The following is a 12,361-nucleotide window of genomic DNA, read 5'->3' as shown; positions in this document are numbered from 1 at the left end:
CGGGATCCCGAACGGGAGGCTGGAACTGAGCCCCTCTTTGCTCTGGTGGGGCTCTCTCAGTGACACCGCACCCACCCAGGTGATGCCCAGCCTCGGGGGCCGCTGAAGCCAAAGCAAAGGCGAGGCAGACATGAGCGTGCACCAGCTGGTTTTATTGTTCAGCTGGGACGTGGAGTGCAGTTTAGCATGGGGGGGCAGCCGGGGCTTTTGCCTCCTGCATGTCCCACCGTGGCTCCCGCACTCCGGTCCCAGGTGCTGCCATCCACTGACACCCCACAGGGCAAACCTGCCTCAGCCCTGCGCCATCCTCTCCTGCCACCAGCCCCAGCCTCCTCCCTACACTGTCCACAGCACCGTGCCACCAGCACCACGTCCCTCTCAGCACCTTCTCCACTCACCACTGCCGACATCAACATCCCTTCCTCGCCTGCATGAGCTGACCCACAGTCTCCTACAGGCCCCCACAGCCCCAAGGCCCCCTGCCTATAAAGCTCATGTCTGTGGACAGGGGTTCAGCACAAGCCACGTGCCACATCCAGCCCTGTACCGCCATGCCCAGGACACATCCTCATCAGGGGGACTGATCTGCATCCCCATCCATGTCCCCACCAGCGTGGCATCCCAGTGCCTGCTCTGCCCAGCCCCGGCATTACGCTACGGTTAGAAGCAGGAGAAGCTCCTTGGTACATCCATGCATCTGTCCTTTTCCACGCCAGCGGTTCTCAGACCTCCCTGCAAGACACAGAGTGGGGACAGATGCCTTCAGCACTGGAACTCAATCCCTGGGAAGCCTCTGGAAGGGCTGGGGCATCCCCCAGGAGCAGGCAGCACATGCTTACGAGGCAGTCAGCGTGGAGTTGAGCAGCAGCGTGGTCCGGATCCGGTACAGCTGCGCCAGTGTCAGCTTGCGGTGCTGTGTCGACTGTGGGTCTGAGAGGGTTCGGCGGGCAGGAGGTTGGAGGTCACGCCTGAGCTCCCCTGGGATGGGTGCTGGGCTCTCCACTGGCTCCTCTGGCTCTGAGAGCTCTGATGTGGAGCTGCCACTGCTGCCAGGGGCAGCCAGAGGTGCGGGGTCTTGGCCAGTCCGGGGGGAACCAGCACAGAGGTCAGAGAGGCTACGGCTTTGGCTTAAGGGGCCTGGGGAAGTGGGGGACAGGAGTCGGGGCAAGCTGGCCTCTGACTTGGACTTAAGCACCCTGGCCGGACAAGGCAGGAGCTGCACGGGCGTCCGGCGGCGCAGCCGGGGCGAGGCAGGCCGTGGAGCCGGAGGGGCCGGGGAGGGCTCCTGCCTCTCCTCGGCTGTCCCCTGTGGCTGCTGGCCGAAGTCCCGCAGAGAGGCAGGTGAGAGCGTGCCGTAGGCGCTGTCGATGGAGGACGAGCGGCAGCCGCTGCCTGGGGAGGCCACGCCGTGGGGCAGGGGAACAGGCAGGGCGCCGGCAGGCAGCTCCTGGGTGGGGGTCTCAGCGGAGGTGGGGGTCTCTGCAGAGGTGCCAGTGCCAATGGAGGTGCTGGTGCTGATGGAGGAGCCATCTGAGGTTGAGCTGAAGGGCCCTGCGTCCCAGTCTGGGGAGGAGAGCTCATCGCCACCGTCTGCTGCTGCCATGGCAAGCGTCTCGGTGGAGCCATCGGACGGGCTGTGGATGCAAGAAGGTGATGAGGGGCCTGTGCCAGGTTGGGGGTGTGCAGTCCCCCCATCTTGCTCCCTACCACTGCTGTGAGTCCGGGCTGGTGCTGCTGTGGTGCAGGATGGTAGGTGAACTGGCAGCTGAGGTGCCACTCTCACCGTCATCCTCCTCGTCCTCCTCATCCTCCTCCTCCTGCTCCTCCATGCGCCGGCGCTGCCGCAGCCGCTGCAGCAGGTTCTGGGAAGGGGGAGTCATCAGTGAGGAATGGGGTGTGCACAGGGTACCCACGGGTCCCCCACCCACACATGTGCCCTCACCTGGGCATTGCGCACTGCCTCAACCCAGCTGCGGCACAACTGCCCACTGGTCTGGAAGGTGTAGGCGGCCACAGCACTCCCCAGCTCGTTCAGGTAGATGAGGAGGAAGGAGCCTGTGGGCAGAGGCTGTCAGCAGTGTCCAGGGACCTCCCTGTAGTCCCCCTTATGCCCAGTGCTCTCACCTGGGTCTCTGAGCTCCCGGCAAACTACTCTGTCCACCAGCAAGGGCTGCCGGATCACCTTGGTGCGCTCAGCCTTCTTGAAGGGCTTGGTGATGAGGAAGAGGTCAGTGAAGAGGAAGCAGTAGACGTCCATCTGGGGGTGAGAGAAGGGCCAGTCAGTGCAGAGTGAGGGCGGGTAGGCAGGGGCTGAAGCCAAGACCTCCCTCTCCCCTGCAGTCCTCACCTTGCTGTCTTTACCTTCCCGCATCCTCAGGCTGCCCTCGAGGAGGAGCTGCCGGGTGTCCTCTGGGGAGGTGCCGGGGATGGGGGCAGTCAGGTCCAGCCTCAGGAACTCCTTTAGCAGCTGCCAGAAGCCCCCAGTGTCAGCATGGGGTGCATGGGGTAACATGGCACGGGCAGCATGGCATGGGGTGGCTTGGCATGAAGTGACATAGGGTGGCACAGCAGGGTGGCAGAGCAGTGTGGCAGAGTGGCATTGAGTGTCATGGCATAGCTCTGCCATGTCCAGCCTACCTTGTCCACCTCATCTGTGCTGCCCTCCACCACCTCGTAGGCATCGATCCGGCTGAGAATGGCGTCCAGGCGCTGCCGCTCCTGCCGCTGGCGCATCCGCGAGTTGACATCGTTGATGAAGCGCTCCACAGAGCTGATCTGTGCCAGGAGTGGCAGTGGGTTTGAGTGGCCAGGGGCCACCGACCATGCTGCACCCCACCCCTAATGCCTTACCATGGTGGTGATGGCTTCACGGGCGCGTGGATCATCCGTCTTCTTCAGGATAGACTTGAGGAGCAGCGGGTACTTGGTGAGGCGCTGGTGAGGTTTCACCAGCATGTCGCTCAGCTTCAGACGGCTGCACTGCTCCTGCTTCTCGGCCCACTGTGGCACACAGGCATCAGCACCAGCACCAGCACCAGCACCAGCACCAGCACCACCCCAGTCCCAGCCCCAGCCCCAGCCCCAGGCCCAGTCCCACCCTCCCGTTACCGTCACATAGGTGCGGAAGAGCTCGCTGTCCCGCAGCAGTGCCCGCATGTACTCCATGCAGCCCTCCTCCTCCATACAATACCGCACATAGGGCTTGAAGAGGGACCCGAACTGGAGGACACAAGGGGGTCACCATGCAGCACACGGCATGGCCTGGCTCCCCACTGTGGCATGGCATCCCCACTCACCGTCTTGAAGGCATCAAGGAAGTCAATGGGGTCAAGCAGTGCCCCAGTCCGTCGTGCCTTGGCCAGCACTGAGGCCATGACACTGCGCCACAGCTTGCAGTGCAGCCGGATGATCTCCCCAATGTTGCTGAAGAGCCGCTCGGCATCCACCTGTGGGGGTGAGGTGGGGAATGGCACCTCCACCCTGCAGTGTGGCAAGGCTGAGGACCCATCCCTCAACACCCTGTCCCCTGCAGCCCCCTCCACTCACCTCAGAGAGCAGCCCTGACTCCTGCAGATTCACCAGGCAGGAAAGAAAGAGCTGTGGGGAGAGAGTGGGAAGCTGGTGAGCTGCAGCCACAGTCCCCAACCCCAGCACGGTGCAGTAGCTGCCAACTCACATCAGTGATGACTTTGAGGTTCCGGATGTAGGTGGCCTCTGTGTGCAGCAGCTCCCAGATGGCTTCCTGCTGGTGGCACTGCCGCCGCGACAGGACCTGCCAGGCCGAGTGTCAGTGCTGTGCTGGGGCCTGGGCAGAGCCCCTGAGACTCCCCAGGGCCTGTCCCTACCTCTGTGCCCTGGATGATCTGCTGCCAGCTGTCCTCCAGTGTCAGCCCGGCCTCGTCCCCATCCTCCTCCCAGGAGTCACGGTCAAAGCGGAGCTGGGGCGGCAGCTTGGGCAGCCCAAAGGTGCTGTAGGCGTGCAGCCTGTTCACCAGCTGCTCCAGCTTCTCAGTCTCCTGGCCAAAAGCGAGGGACAGAACGGCTTGGCAGGGGCCAGTGGCCATGTGCCACGGACCACCTCACCCAGCCTGTGGAACTAGGGTCTCAAGGCCCAGGGGGACCCATCCCAGCTCCCCAGCATAGCCACAGGCAGTTCCCACATCCCCTCCCCACGCCTGCATCCCACATACCCGCACGAAGGAGCCCGTGTTGGTCCCGGAGCCGAAGAAGCCGCTGAAGCGGCTGGCAGCGCGATTCTTCCAGGTGTCAGTGCCATTGGTGGGCAGAGAGCTGCTGCCGTGCAGGGCTGGCTCAGGGCTGGGGATGCTGCTGTCCCCCAGGAACTCTGTTATGTTCTTCCTTCGCCGTCCCGTAGCCTGCAGCGGGGACAGCCAGTGTCCCCAGGGTCAGTGCCCAGCAGTGCGGCCGTGGCACTGGGATGGGGACAGCAGCCCGGCTGACCTCGAGCACCAGTGGGACAGACAGACACGCAGATGGCAGCCCCGGGCAGTGGGGGCCCCCGGCCATGCTCCCCTGCCCGCACTGACCTGCCTACCTGCATCCCGGGGGTGCAGAGCCCCGGGGGTGCAGGACCCCGGGTGCTACCTGGCCAAGCCCGGCCGGCCATGGACAAGCGGTGCCTGCAGCGCGGGGGCTCAGGGCATCCCGAGGGTCGCAGCACCCGGCCGAGCCGCCCGTCCAGCCGCAATCCCGGCTCGGACCACAGAGCCGGGGCCGGGCAGGCTGTGGCCGAGCTCCTCCGAAACAAAAGGAGGTGGGGCCAGCGCCGAAAACCTAATTTCCCTCCTCGGCAGATAAGCTACCAGAGCTGAACAATTCACCGGCGGAGATCAAAGCCCCCCGGCTGGTCGCGAGAGCTGGGTCACGGCCAAGAGGCTCCCGCCGCCCCGGGCACCGCTGTACCGGCTGCTCCCCGTGTGTCCCCGGGCCGTGCCGGGATGTGGCCGCTGCCATCTCCTCACCGTGACACAAAAGGCAGCAGGCTCGGGGCTCCTGCCCCGGGAAGCCGCATGCTGTGGCCACCGCCGCCAGCACGGCCCCACACCCTGCCACGTCCGCAGACCCAGGCGGGAAGAGCTGCTCCGGGCACCATCCCCATTACTCACTGTGCTGTCACTTCTCCCGGTGCCCCGGCTGCCACCAGCCCCATCGCCTCGGTGCCACCTGGGGCCCACCTGCCCCCAGGAAGGGAGTCGGGTTCGAGACCCCCACAGAGGTGGCTGGTTGCCTGCTTGACCCCTGGCCCTGCTAGTGCCTTGCCCGTCCTGCAGCCATGCGTTATAGTGCTGGACACGGGCAGACACCAGCCCTGGCCATGCAGCCAGTTTGCCACCCTCAGGGCCTGCTGGCACAGGACTGAGCACCGTGTTCCCCTGGCCAGATCCTGCAGAGCTGCTCCCTGCGGGCCTGGCACCCTGCTCCCATGGGAGTGACACCCAGCCCGGTCCCACGCCTTATCTGGGGCCAGGGTCCATGGGGCAGGACAGAGCTGCTGTGCTCAGCAGCTGCCAGGCGCCACAGTGAGAGGAGGGCCAGCAGCCAGGGCGAGTCCTGGGCCAGGACAAGTCCCAGGGGTGGGGTGGCACCGAGCAGCAGCCACCACTGGGGCCCCCAGGGCTCCTGTTTGCCTTTACTTTGGTGCCAGCCTGTTCCTGGCAGAGTCGAAGGGCTGGTGCTGCTGCTACCACTACCGTGGTGTAGCCAGCACAGCACAACACAGCACAGCCAGCACAGCACAGCCAGGAGAAAAAATGGGTCTTGGGGACTCCAGGGGGATGTCCAGCCCACCCCACACAAGGCCATGGAGAAGACACCATGCTGCTGACCTATGAATCACCTTCGGAAAGAATGGCTATGATATGCTGTCATGCCATCCCAAATTCCTTCCTCCCCAGAGCTAGCACTGGCACTCACCAGGCTCTCACTGCCCTCCCGGCGTCCTGGCAGCGGCTCTAGCACTGGCCCAAGGAATGCAGCATTGCTGGCAGGGTGCAGGATGGGCAGGCTGGCTGACCTGGCATCTCGCACTGCCTGCTCCACCTTCAGCTCATCCCCAGGCTTGGCTGTGGAAGCATCAGCTTGTCAGTGTCCTCTGGAAAGTTTGGAGCAGCCATGCCTCCCTCCGGACCCCCGCAGCACCTTTGACGCGCAGGTAGTGTCCCCCGAAGCGATACGCCTCGAACTGCAGGGACAGAGGCGTGTGGGACTGGTCCAGGTAGATGTTCACTTTGCCCAGCTCGATTGCCTTCCTCTCGAAGACTGGCAGCAGCACTTCCCTGCAGGACATGAGCACCACATCTGTCTCTGCGTCTGTCCCCACACTGTACCTTGTCCTGTCCCCAGCAGACTCACCCCAGTGACTTCTTCTTCACAGCTGGCACGATCTCTGCCTCGATGTCGATGCTGAGGTCAAACTTCAAGGTGAAACACTCTTTGCTGGGGTCCTGTGGGCAGGTGGCAGCTGCTTGCCCAAGGGTCCCTCCCTCCTTCCCCCCCTCCCTCCCACCAGGGCCATCCTGCTGCCCTGCTGAGTGCCCCACAGAGAGGAGCCGGTGCCTTACGTCTGTGTGCCTGCGCCAAGCCTTCTTCTTGGGCAGCTTCAGCGCTGAGCTCCTGCGTTCCCTGCGGGCACAGGGAGGGCAGGGTGACAGGGATGCCACGGGCTGGGGCTGCACACAGGCTGTGCAGGGCTAGGGGCTCACCCTCTGCTCTCTGTTGGACATTCCTCCTCCTCCTCCACATCAGAGGCAGGGCTGGTGCGCGGGGGGCACGAACGTGTCGACATGTTGCGGGCCAGGATGGAGCCTGCAAACGGGCACCGAGCTGGGCTGTGACAGCTCCCCCAGCCCCATGCTGGCTCCCACCGCATCCCACTCCCATCCCTGAGTCGCACCAGCCCCAGGTACTCCCATCCCTGGTGCTGCAGCCCGGTCCCCTCACCTTGCGGGGGCAGGTCGAAGCGGATGTGGCCATCGAAGTGCATGGCGCCATGGAGGCGGCCGTCACAGAGCTCACACAGGCTGAGGGGGCCACTGTGGCTCAGCTGCTGGCACTCTGCGTGGTGGCATTCCTGCAGGCACATGAGTCCATCAGGCAGCGCCTGCCCAGGGCTGCTGGCTATGGCGCCTTGACAGGAGGGATGGCGAGCACCACGAGCAGCAGGGTCCCTCTCTCACCCCCAACTGCAGCTGGCACACTGTTCATAGGGAATGCTGAAGCCAGAGTGGGCGCAGGGAAAGCAGCATGACCAGGACATGGCCATGTGGCAGTGAGTGCTGTAAGGACATGGTGATGACACGGGGGCTTCTTCACCACAGAGCCCCTCCCTGCTCCACTGCAATGAGCAGAGACCCTGGGACACCTGCACATGCCGGGGTTTGCACAAGGAGCTGCAGGACAGTCACCTGCACCGTGGCACTAGCACCTCACCAGTGGCCCAGGAGGCCGCCCTGGCACCCCACAGCCCCTTTGTGCTGGAGAGAGCCGTGTCCCCGTGGCAGGGCGGAGGAAGCGAGCGTCTGCAGCCAAACAATGCTCGAAGCCGGCGAGTTTCCTCCGATTGTGTGCGGCCACGGCCACGGCCCCAACCCCTCCAGGCATTCACAGCGGGTTATTTTTAAACCCCCAGCCAGGCCCCCAGCACAGTGCAAAGCCTGTGTTCCCTGACCAGTGCCCATCTCACTGGGGCTCCTATCGGCCCTGCTCCTGGGGACTGTGGTGGGCCAGTGCCAGCAAGCCCCATGTGGGACCCCCACCGCCACCCTGCCCGCGGAGGGGTGTGAGGGTGCTGGGAGGACACAGTCCTGCCCGGGTTTGCCTGCAGCGCTGCTGCGGGGAGGAAGCGCCTGTGCAGCTCCAGCCGCCCCCACTTCCTGCCCTCCTTCCTCCGGCGCTGCTGAGGTCAGAGCTGACGCGCTCCCACCACCCGCGCTCTCTCCGAGGGGCCACTGGCCCCTCTCCAGCATCCCCTGCCATCCACGAGTGTCCTATCCCGGGATTCGAGACAGCCTCAGCCCCAGGACAACCCTCAGCCCTCCTCCTCTCCCGCCACAGCGTTGCTGCCATCGTGGCCATCGTGACACCTGCATGTGGGAGTATGGCCGCGGGTCCAGCCAGTGCATTCATTCAGTGACATCCCCTGGGAACCTTGGCAGCCGTCCCAGAGGGGTGCGGGGCTCCTCATCCAGCCAGCAGCTCATCCCTGGACTCATTCCCACGGGAGGGGCCAGGCGGGATGGCTGAGCCCCTCTACCCACCCCAGGGACCAGCTCCTGATCTGAACCCCACTCGGATCCCAACTCCCAGCACATGACAGCTCCGCCGCCCCTCAGCAGGTGCCTCACAAAGCAAAAGGGGTCACACCGTGATCCTGCACCATGGCACGGCAGGATGAGCCCCCAGCCGGACCAGCCCCCCCCTCCCCTCCCCGCAGCGCTACCTGCCAGGCACCAACAGGGGTCTGGTGACAGCGGCGGGGTGGCCTCAGTCGCTCCCGACAGTCCCAGCTGCACTCCTGGGCAGCTACTGCCCAATGCCACGTGTGCCCCAGCAGCACCGGCCCTGCCAGCCCGGCGTGCAAACAGAGTACGGCGGCACACCCCCGGTGCTCCGGGCTGTCCTGCCGCTGCACCGGAGACACCGCCTGCAGCCCCGCACTGCAGCCCCGCACTGCAGCCCCGCACTGCAGCCCCGCACTGCAGCCCCCGGGACACGCCGGGAGCTAGGGCAGGGGTACGGCCCGGCTCCGTGCAGCCAACAGGAGAGAAGGGACCCTAAATCCGCCCTGGCTTCACGTTAACGAGCGGGGGGACAGAAGGGCTGTAGTGGATTAGCCCAAATCAGGGCAGCTTGGGGAAACGCGTAAACCGCCGCTGTGCCCTTAAATGCCAGCAGGACCCTGACATCAGCAGGGAACGCACACTCCGCACTGCAGGTCAGGGGCCCTTCAGGGAGCGGCAGGTTGGACAGAGCTGTCCGCTGCTCCTTCTCACCTCCAAGACCCCAGGCAGCAGCTCCCCGGCGCTGCCCCCACCCCGCAGGACCCACCTTGGCCGCCCTTCTCTCTCCGGCGCAGTCGGGATTCTGGCAGGGCAGCACTGTCTCCTCTTCTGGGCACGGCTCGGCTGTGGAGAGAGTAGGGTCAGTGCCTGAGTGCCGCGGTGAGCCCCCTCCGGGTCCGTGCTGAGGCCCCACACCAGGAATCCCGGATTTCAGAGTTCGGCAAAGCACTCGGGCTCAGCCCGCTCCTGCCCGCCCCACAGCTCATCCAGGGGAATGAAGCCCCATGCCCAAGAAGCCAATGATACATCCCCGCCGGGGGAACGCACAGTGACAGAATCCAGCACCTCCTGCTCAGCACCCCAGGGTACAGGATAATTCACGGACCTGCCCCCGCTCCCTTGGGGCTGGCACGGCCTGGGGCTGCAGCAGCAACACTGAATCTGTCGCTGTCAGCCCCCAACGGGGCTTAGGAGCCACTTTAAGCTTTGACAGTTAAATCGGCCTTAGGGACAAATCCTATTTTGAAGGCTTTTGTTATGTGTCGAACCTAATCGTTTAAAAATAACAGACTCCGGGCTGCTCGCAGCGGCAAACGAGCAGTACAGACACCCTCTGGCAGGACAGCCCCGCTGCAGGCGGGGATGCACCTTTGGGAAGCTGCCTGCTGGGCAGGGAGCCACTGCCGGGGATGTGGAGAGGCCAGATGGCATGGCTCTACCACAATGGCACGGCTCTACCACAATGGCACGGCTCTACCAGGTGGCACGGCTATTATACCAGCCCAGCGGCACAGGGACTTCCCCGCCGCACCACTTCCCTCTCCCGCATCCTTCCTGCCAACAAAAACAGCATCCACGCCGACCCGAGCGAGACCGCGGCCAAGGCCGGGGTTAGAAAGTCTGCGGGATAGAACAGTCTGCCTTTTCAGGCAGCTCTGAAAAAAAAATGCTGATTCTTCCTGGAGAGGGGGAAAAAACTTGGAATGGTGCTGGTTGCTCGAGCTCCCATCTTGGGAGGCGATCCTGGGGCTGCTGCGGCACCATGGATGGTGCCGGACGGTGCAACAGCAGCCAGGCAGGGCTCAGCTCGCAGTCCCCCGGGAGCAGCGCTGGGAGCCGGGGCCGGGCGCTGCCCCCGCGGCAGGAGCACAATGAGGCCTCTGTCCCCGCGGCCGCCCCGCAGCACCCGCCGGGCTCGGCCGGCCCCCGCCCCCCGCCGCTGCCGTTTCACTTGACCTATCGGGAATAATAACGGAAACAAATAAGAAATTCTTTCATGCACCCAAGGGAAAGTTTTCCAAACTCACCAAAAACTAGAGGCTGGCCGAAGCGGCTGGCGGTGCCAGGGATCAGCCCCACGCCGCAGCCGCCGGCACGGCCAGAGCAGCGTGGCCGTTCCCAAAAGCCGACCCTGCCCGCGGGTCGCGATACACCAGGGCCTGGGACACGCGGCTGAGAGCTCCTCGCAGGGAGCCCCGCTTTGTGTCAGGGGCAGGAGTGTGTCTGGGCCCCCACCAGACACTTCGGGGGCTGCAAGGGAGATCCTGTCCCCATCAGCTCCTCTCCCCGCCCGGTCACCTCCTCCTCCTCCTCCTGCTGCCGGCTGTGCTATCACACCCGGCGTTCCCGGTGACGGCAAGGGAGTTTTGAAACCGGATCGTCCTTGGGCAGAGCGCACGGCAGCAGCAGCAGCAGCAGCAGCAGCAAGCTGTTTCAAGCGCCTGCCTGGGCCGGGGGGAGCGGCGGTGGCACCGGGAGGTTTGTTGAGCGCTCCCCAGCTGCACCTGCAGCATTCCCACGGCATCCCGGCGGCACCCAGGAGCTTCTCCCAACCCCTCACCGGCGTTGCCAGGCCTGGAGGCTTTGGGCAGTCGGTTGCCCAAAGTTCCCCAGCCACCTACCCCCGAGCTCCTCGCTGACGTCCAGGCTGGAGCTCCAGGAGAAGCGCTCCACTGCCCCGTACTCCAGCCCCGCCAGGCCGGGCGGCAAAGCCTCCAGCTCGTAGGCACCCCGCTTCTTCCAGTACAGAAACATCCTGGGCTTGCGGCCGGGGGGCCCCCGTAGCCGTGCCCGCCCCGACGGGGCCACCGGTGGGACTAACCGGGGGAGACCAGCTCCGGCTTTAAGAGTGGGTCCCGGTCTCTGGACAAGCGGTGCATTGACGCGGCCGGCGGGAGCCGCGGGGCGGCCGAGGGTGCTGCTGGAGGCTGCCCAGCGCCCGCGCGGGGGGCGCACAAAGGGCCTTTCTTCAGCCTCCTACAGACATTGCACAAATTTCACTTTCCACCGTCTATGGAAGACATTCGGCCACGGAGACAAGACGTGCTTGTGATGGAAAGAATCAGCATTAAGAAGGGGGCTGTTTGGCGGCTCTGCTGTCCGCCCGGCTTTTGAGGGGGCAGGAATGCGCCGCCCCGAGCTCCGGTTGTATCCCTGCACCCGTGGGCACACGGGGGCCCCCAGCTTGCACAGGGAAAACCAGGGATCTTCAGGGGGATTTTCCTCCCCCAAGAAAGCACCAGATAGGGCTTAAACCCCACAAAGACAACAAAAGATGGCACCTTGATACTACCCCATGCAAAACTGCCAGGCCAAGACCATCCCAGCCTCGAAACTCACCACAGCATCTCCTTCCAGGTGCTTCTCAGAGTTTTGTTGCTTCTGGGCACTCTTTGCCAGAAACTCAGTCATAAATCACTGCTGCAAAATAACAGATGCCAATGTATTGCAAAATCAATCCAGCTTGATGTAGTGCATCCTTAATATTAAAAGTGCTGACACAGATTTCCCATTGATCTCAGAACAGTGCTCTTGGTGGGATGCTCTGCTGAGGTTTATGCTCCAAAGCCCCCAGCCTCCCTGTTGTCCCTCTTCCCCTCAGGGAGCACCAGAAGCCAGTGAGGTTTGCTATTCCCAGGGCTGCAGCATCCACCTCTGGGCCCCAGCAGGCACTGGCAATCCCCCTCAAAATGTCCCAAACCAGGTGCAGCTCAGCACACAGGGGTTACTCACTTGCTCCCTGGCTCTGAGGAATGGAGCCACTCTGGGATTCATTCCCCTCAGCTGGGTAAGGTGGATGCTGGGGGGCTGGTGACAACACCAACAGGGATGATTTGCCACAGTGCTTTCAGTGTTGGGAGTTTCTCCCATGTCCTTTGCCTATCTCACCCTTCCTGAAGCTTTTTCCACCTACTCCCTCGTGACTTGAGCTCCCATCTCACCCTACCTGGGATGTTTCCCCTGGCTGCACCATGGCCCCTTTATTTACTTTAGCCACTGTTCAGGCCACAATGCTAGCCAACTTCTTCCTCTGCTGCCAGACCCAGCCATATGGGGATAAT

General features: G+C 64.0%; 1 protein-coding gene across 5 annotated transcripts; it reads right to left on the bottom strand.

The window, feature by feature from the left end:
• Positions 1-131: 131 nt before the first annotated feature.
• On the bottom strand, positions 132-9,610 carry PLEKHG5 (pleckstrin homology and RhoGEF domain containing G5). Of its 5 annotated transcripts, XM_079326208.1 has the most exons (22): positions 9,406-9,610; positions 9,067-9,143; positions 6,961-7,090; positions 6,723-6,825; positions 6,582-6,642; positions 6,373-6,464; positions 6,160-6,296; positions 5,935-6,083; positions 4,191-4,376; positions 3,846-4,016; positions 3,677-3,772; positions 3,547-3,597; positions 3,297-3,446; positions 3,109-3,219; positions 2,851-3,000; positions 2,638-2,775; positions 2,348-2,467; positions 2,125-2,257; positions 1,943-2,055; positions 1,708-1,862; positions 840-1,634; positions 132-732 (listed from the first exon to the last, which is right to left on the bottom strand). In XM_079326208.1, exons 3-22 carry the CDS (start codon positions 7,001-7,003, stop codon positions 723-725), a joined length of 2,964 nt encoding a protein of 987 aa, XP_079182334.1. In that variant the 5' UTR covers positions 7,004-7,090; positions 9,067-9,143; positions 9,406-9,610; the 3' UTR covers positions 132-722. The 5 variants fall into 5 exon arrangements, with proteins under 5 accessions (XP_079182334.1, XP_079182335.1, XP_079182333.1 ...); XM_079326209.1 differs by lacking the exon at positions 9,406-9,610 and having other exon boundaries at positions 9,067-9,151; XM_079326207.1 differs by lacking the exon at positions 9,406-9,610 and having other exon boundaries at positions 1,711-1,862.
• Between the last annotated feature and the right edge of the window lie 2,751 nt (positions 9,611-12,361).

The sequence above is a fragment of the Erithacus rubecula genome (genome assembly GCF_903797595.1).
Source record: "Erithacus rubecula genome assembly, chromosome: 24".
In the NCBI taxonomy this organism is placed as follows: domain Eukaryota; kingdom Metazoa; phylum Chordata; class Aves; order Passeriformes; family Muscicapidae; genus Erithacus; species Erithacus rubecula.
The sequence above is the reverse complement of the archived record's forward strand: the minus strand, read 5'-3'. Positions and strand labels throughout refer to the sequence as shown.

Coding starts and splice junctions, on each gene's coding strand:
- PLEKHG5 (XM_079326208.1), bottom strand. CDS start 7,003: ATGCACTTCGATGGCCACATCCGCTTCGACCTGCCCCCGCAAG. Junction 6,643..6,722: donor TGTCCAACAGAGAGCAGAGG/GTGAGCCCCTAG, acceptor CTGTGCCCGCAG/GGAACGCAGGAGCTCAGCGC. Junction 6,297..6,372: donor GTGAAGAAGAAGTCACTGGG/GTGAGTCTGCTG, acceptor CATGTCCTGCAG/GGAAGTGCTGCTGCCAGTCT.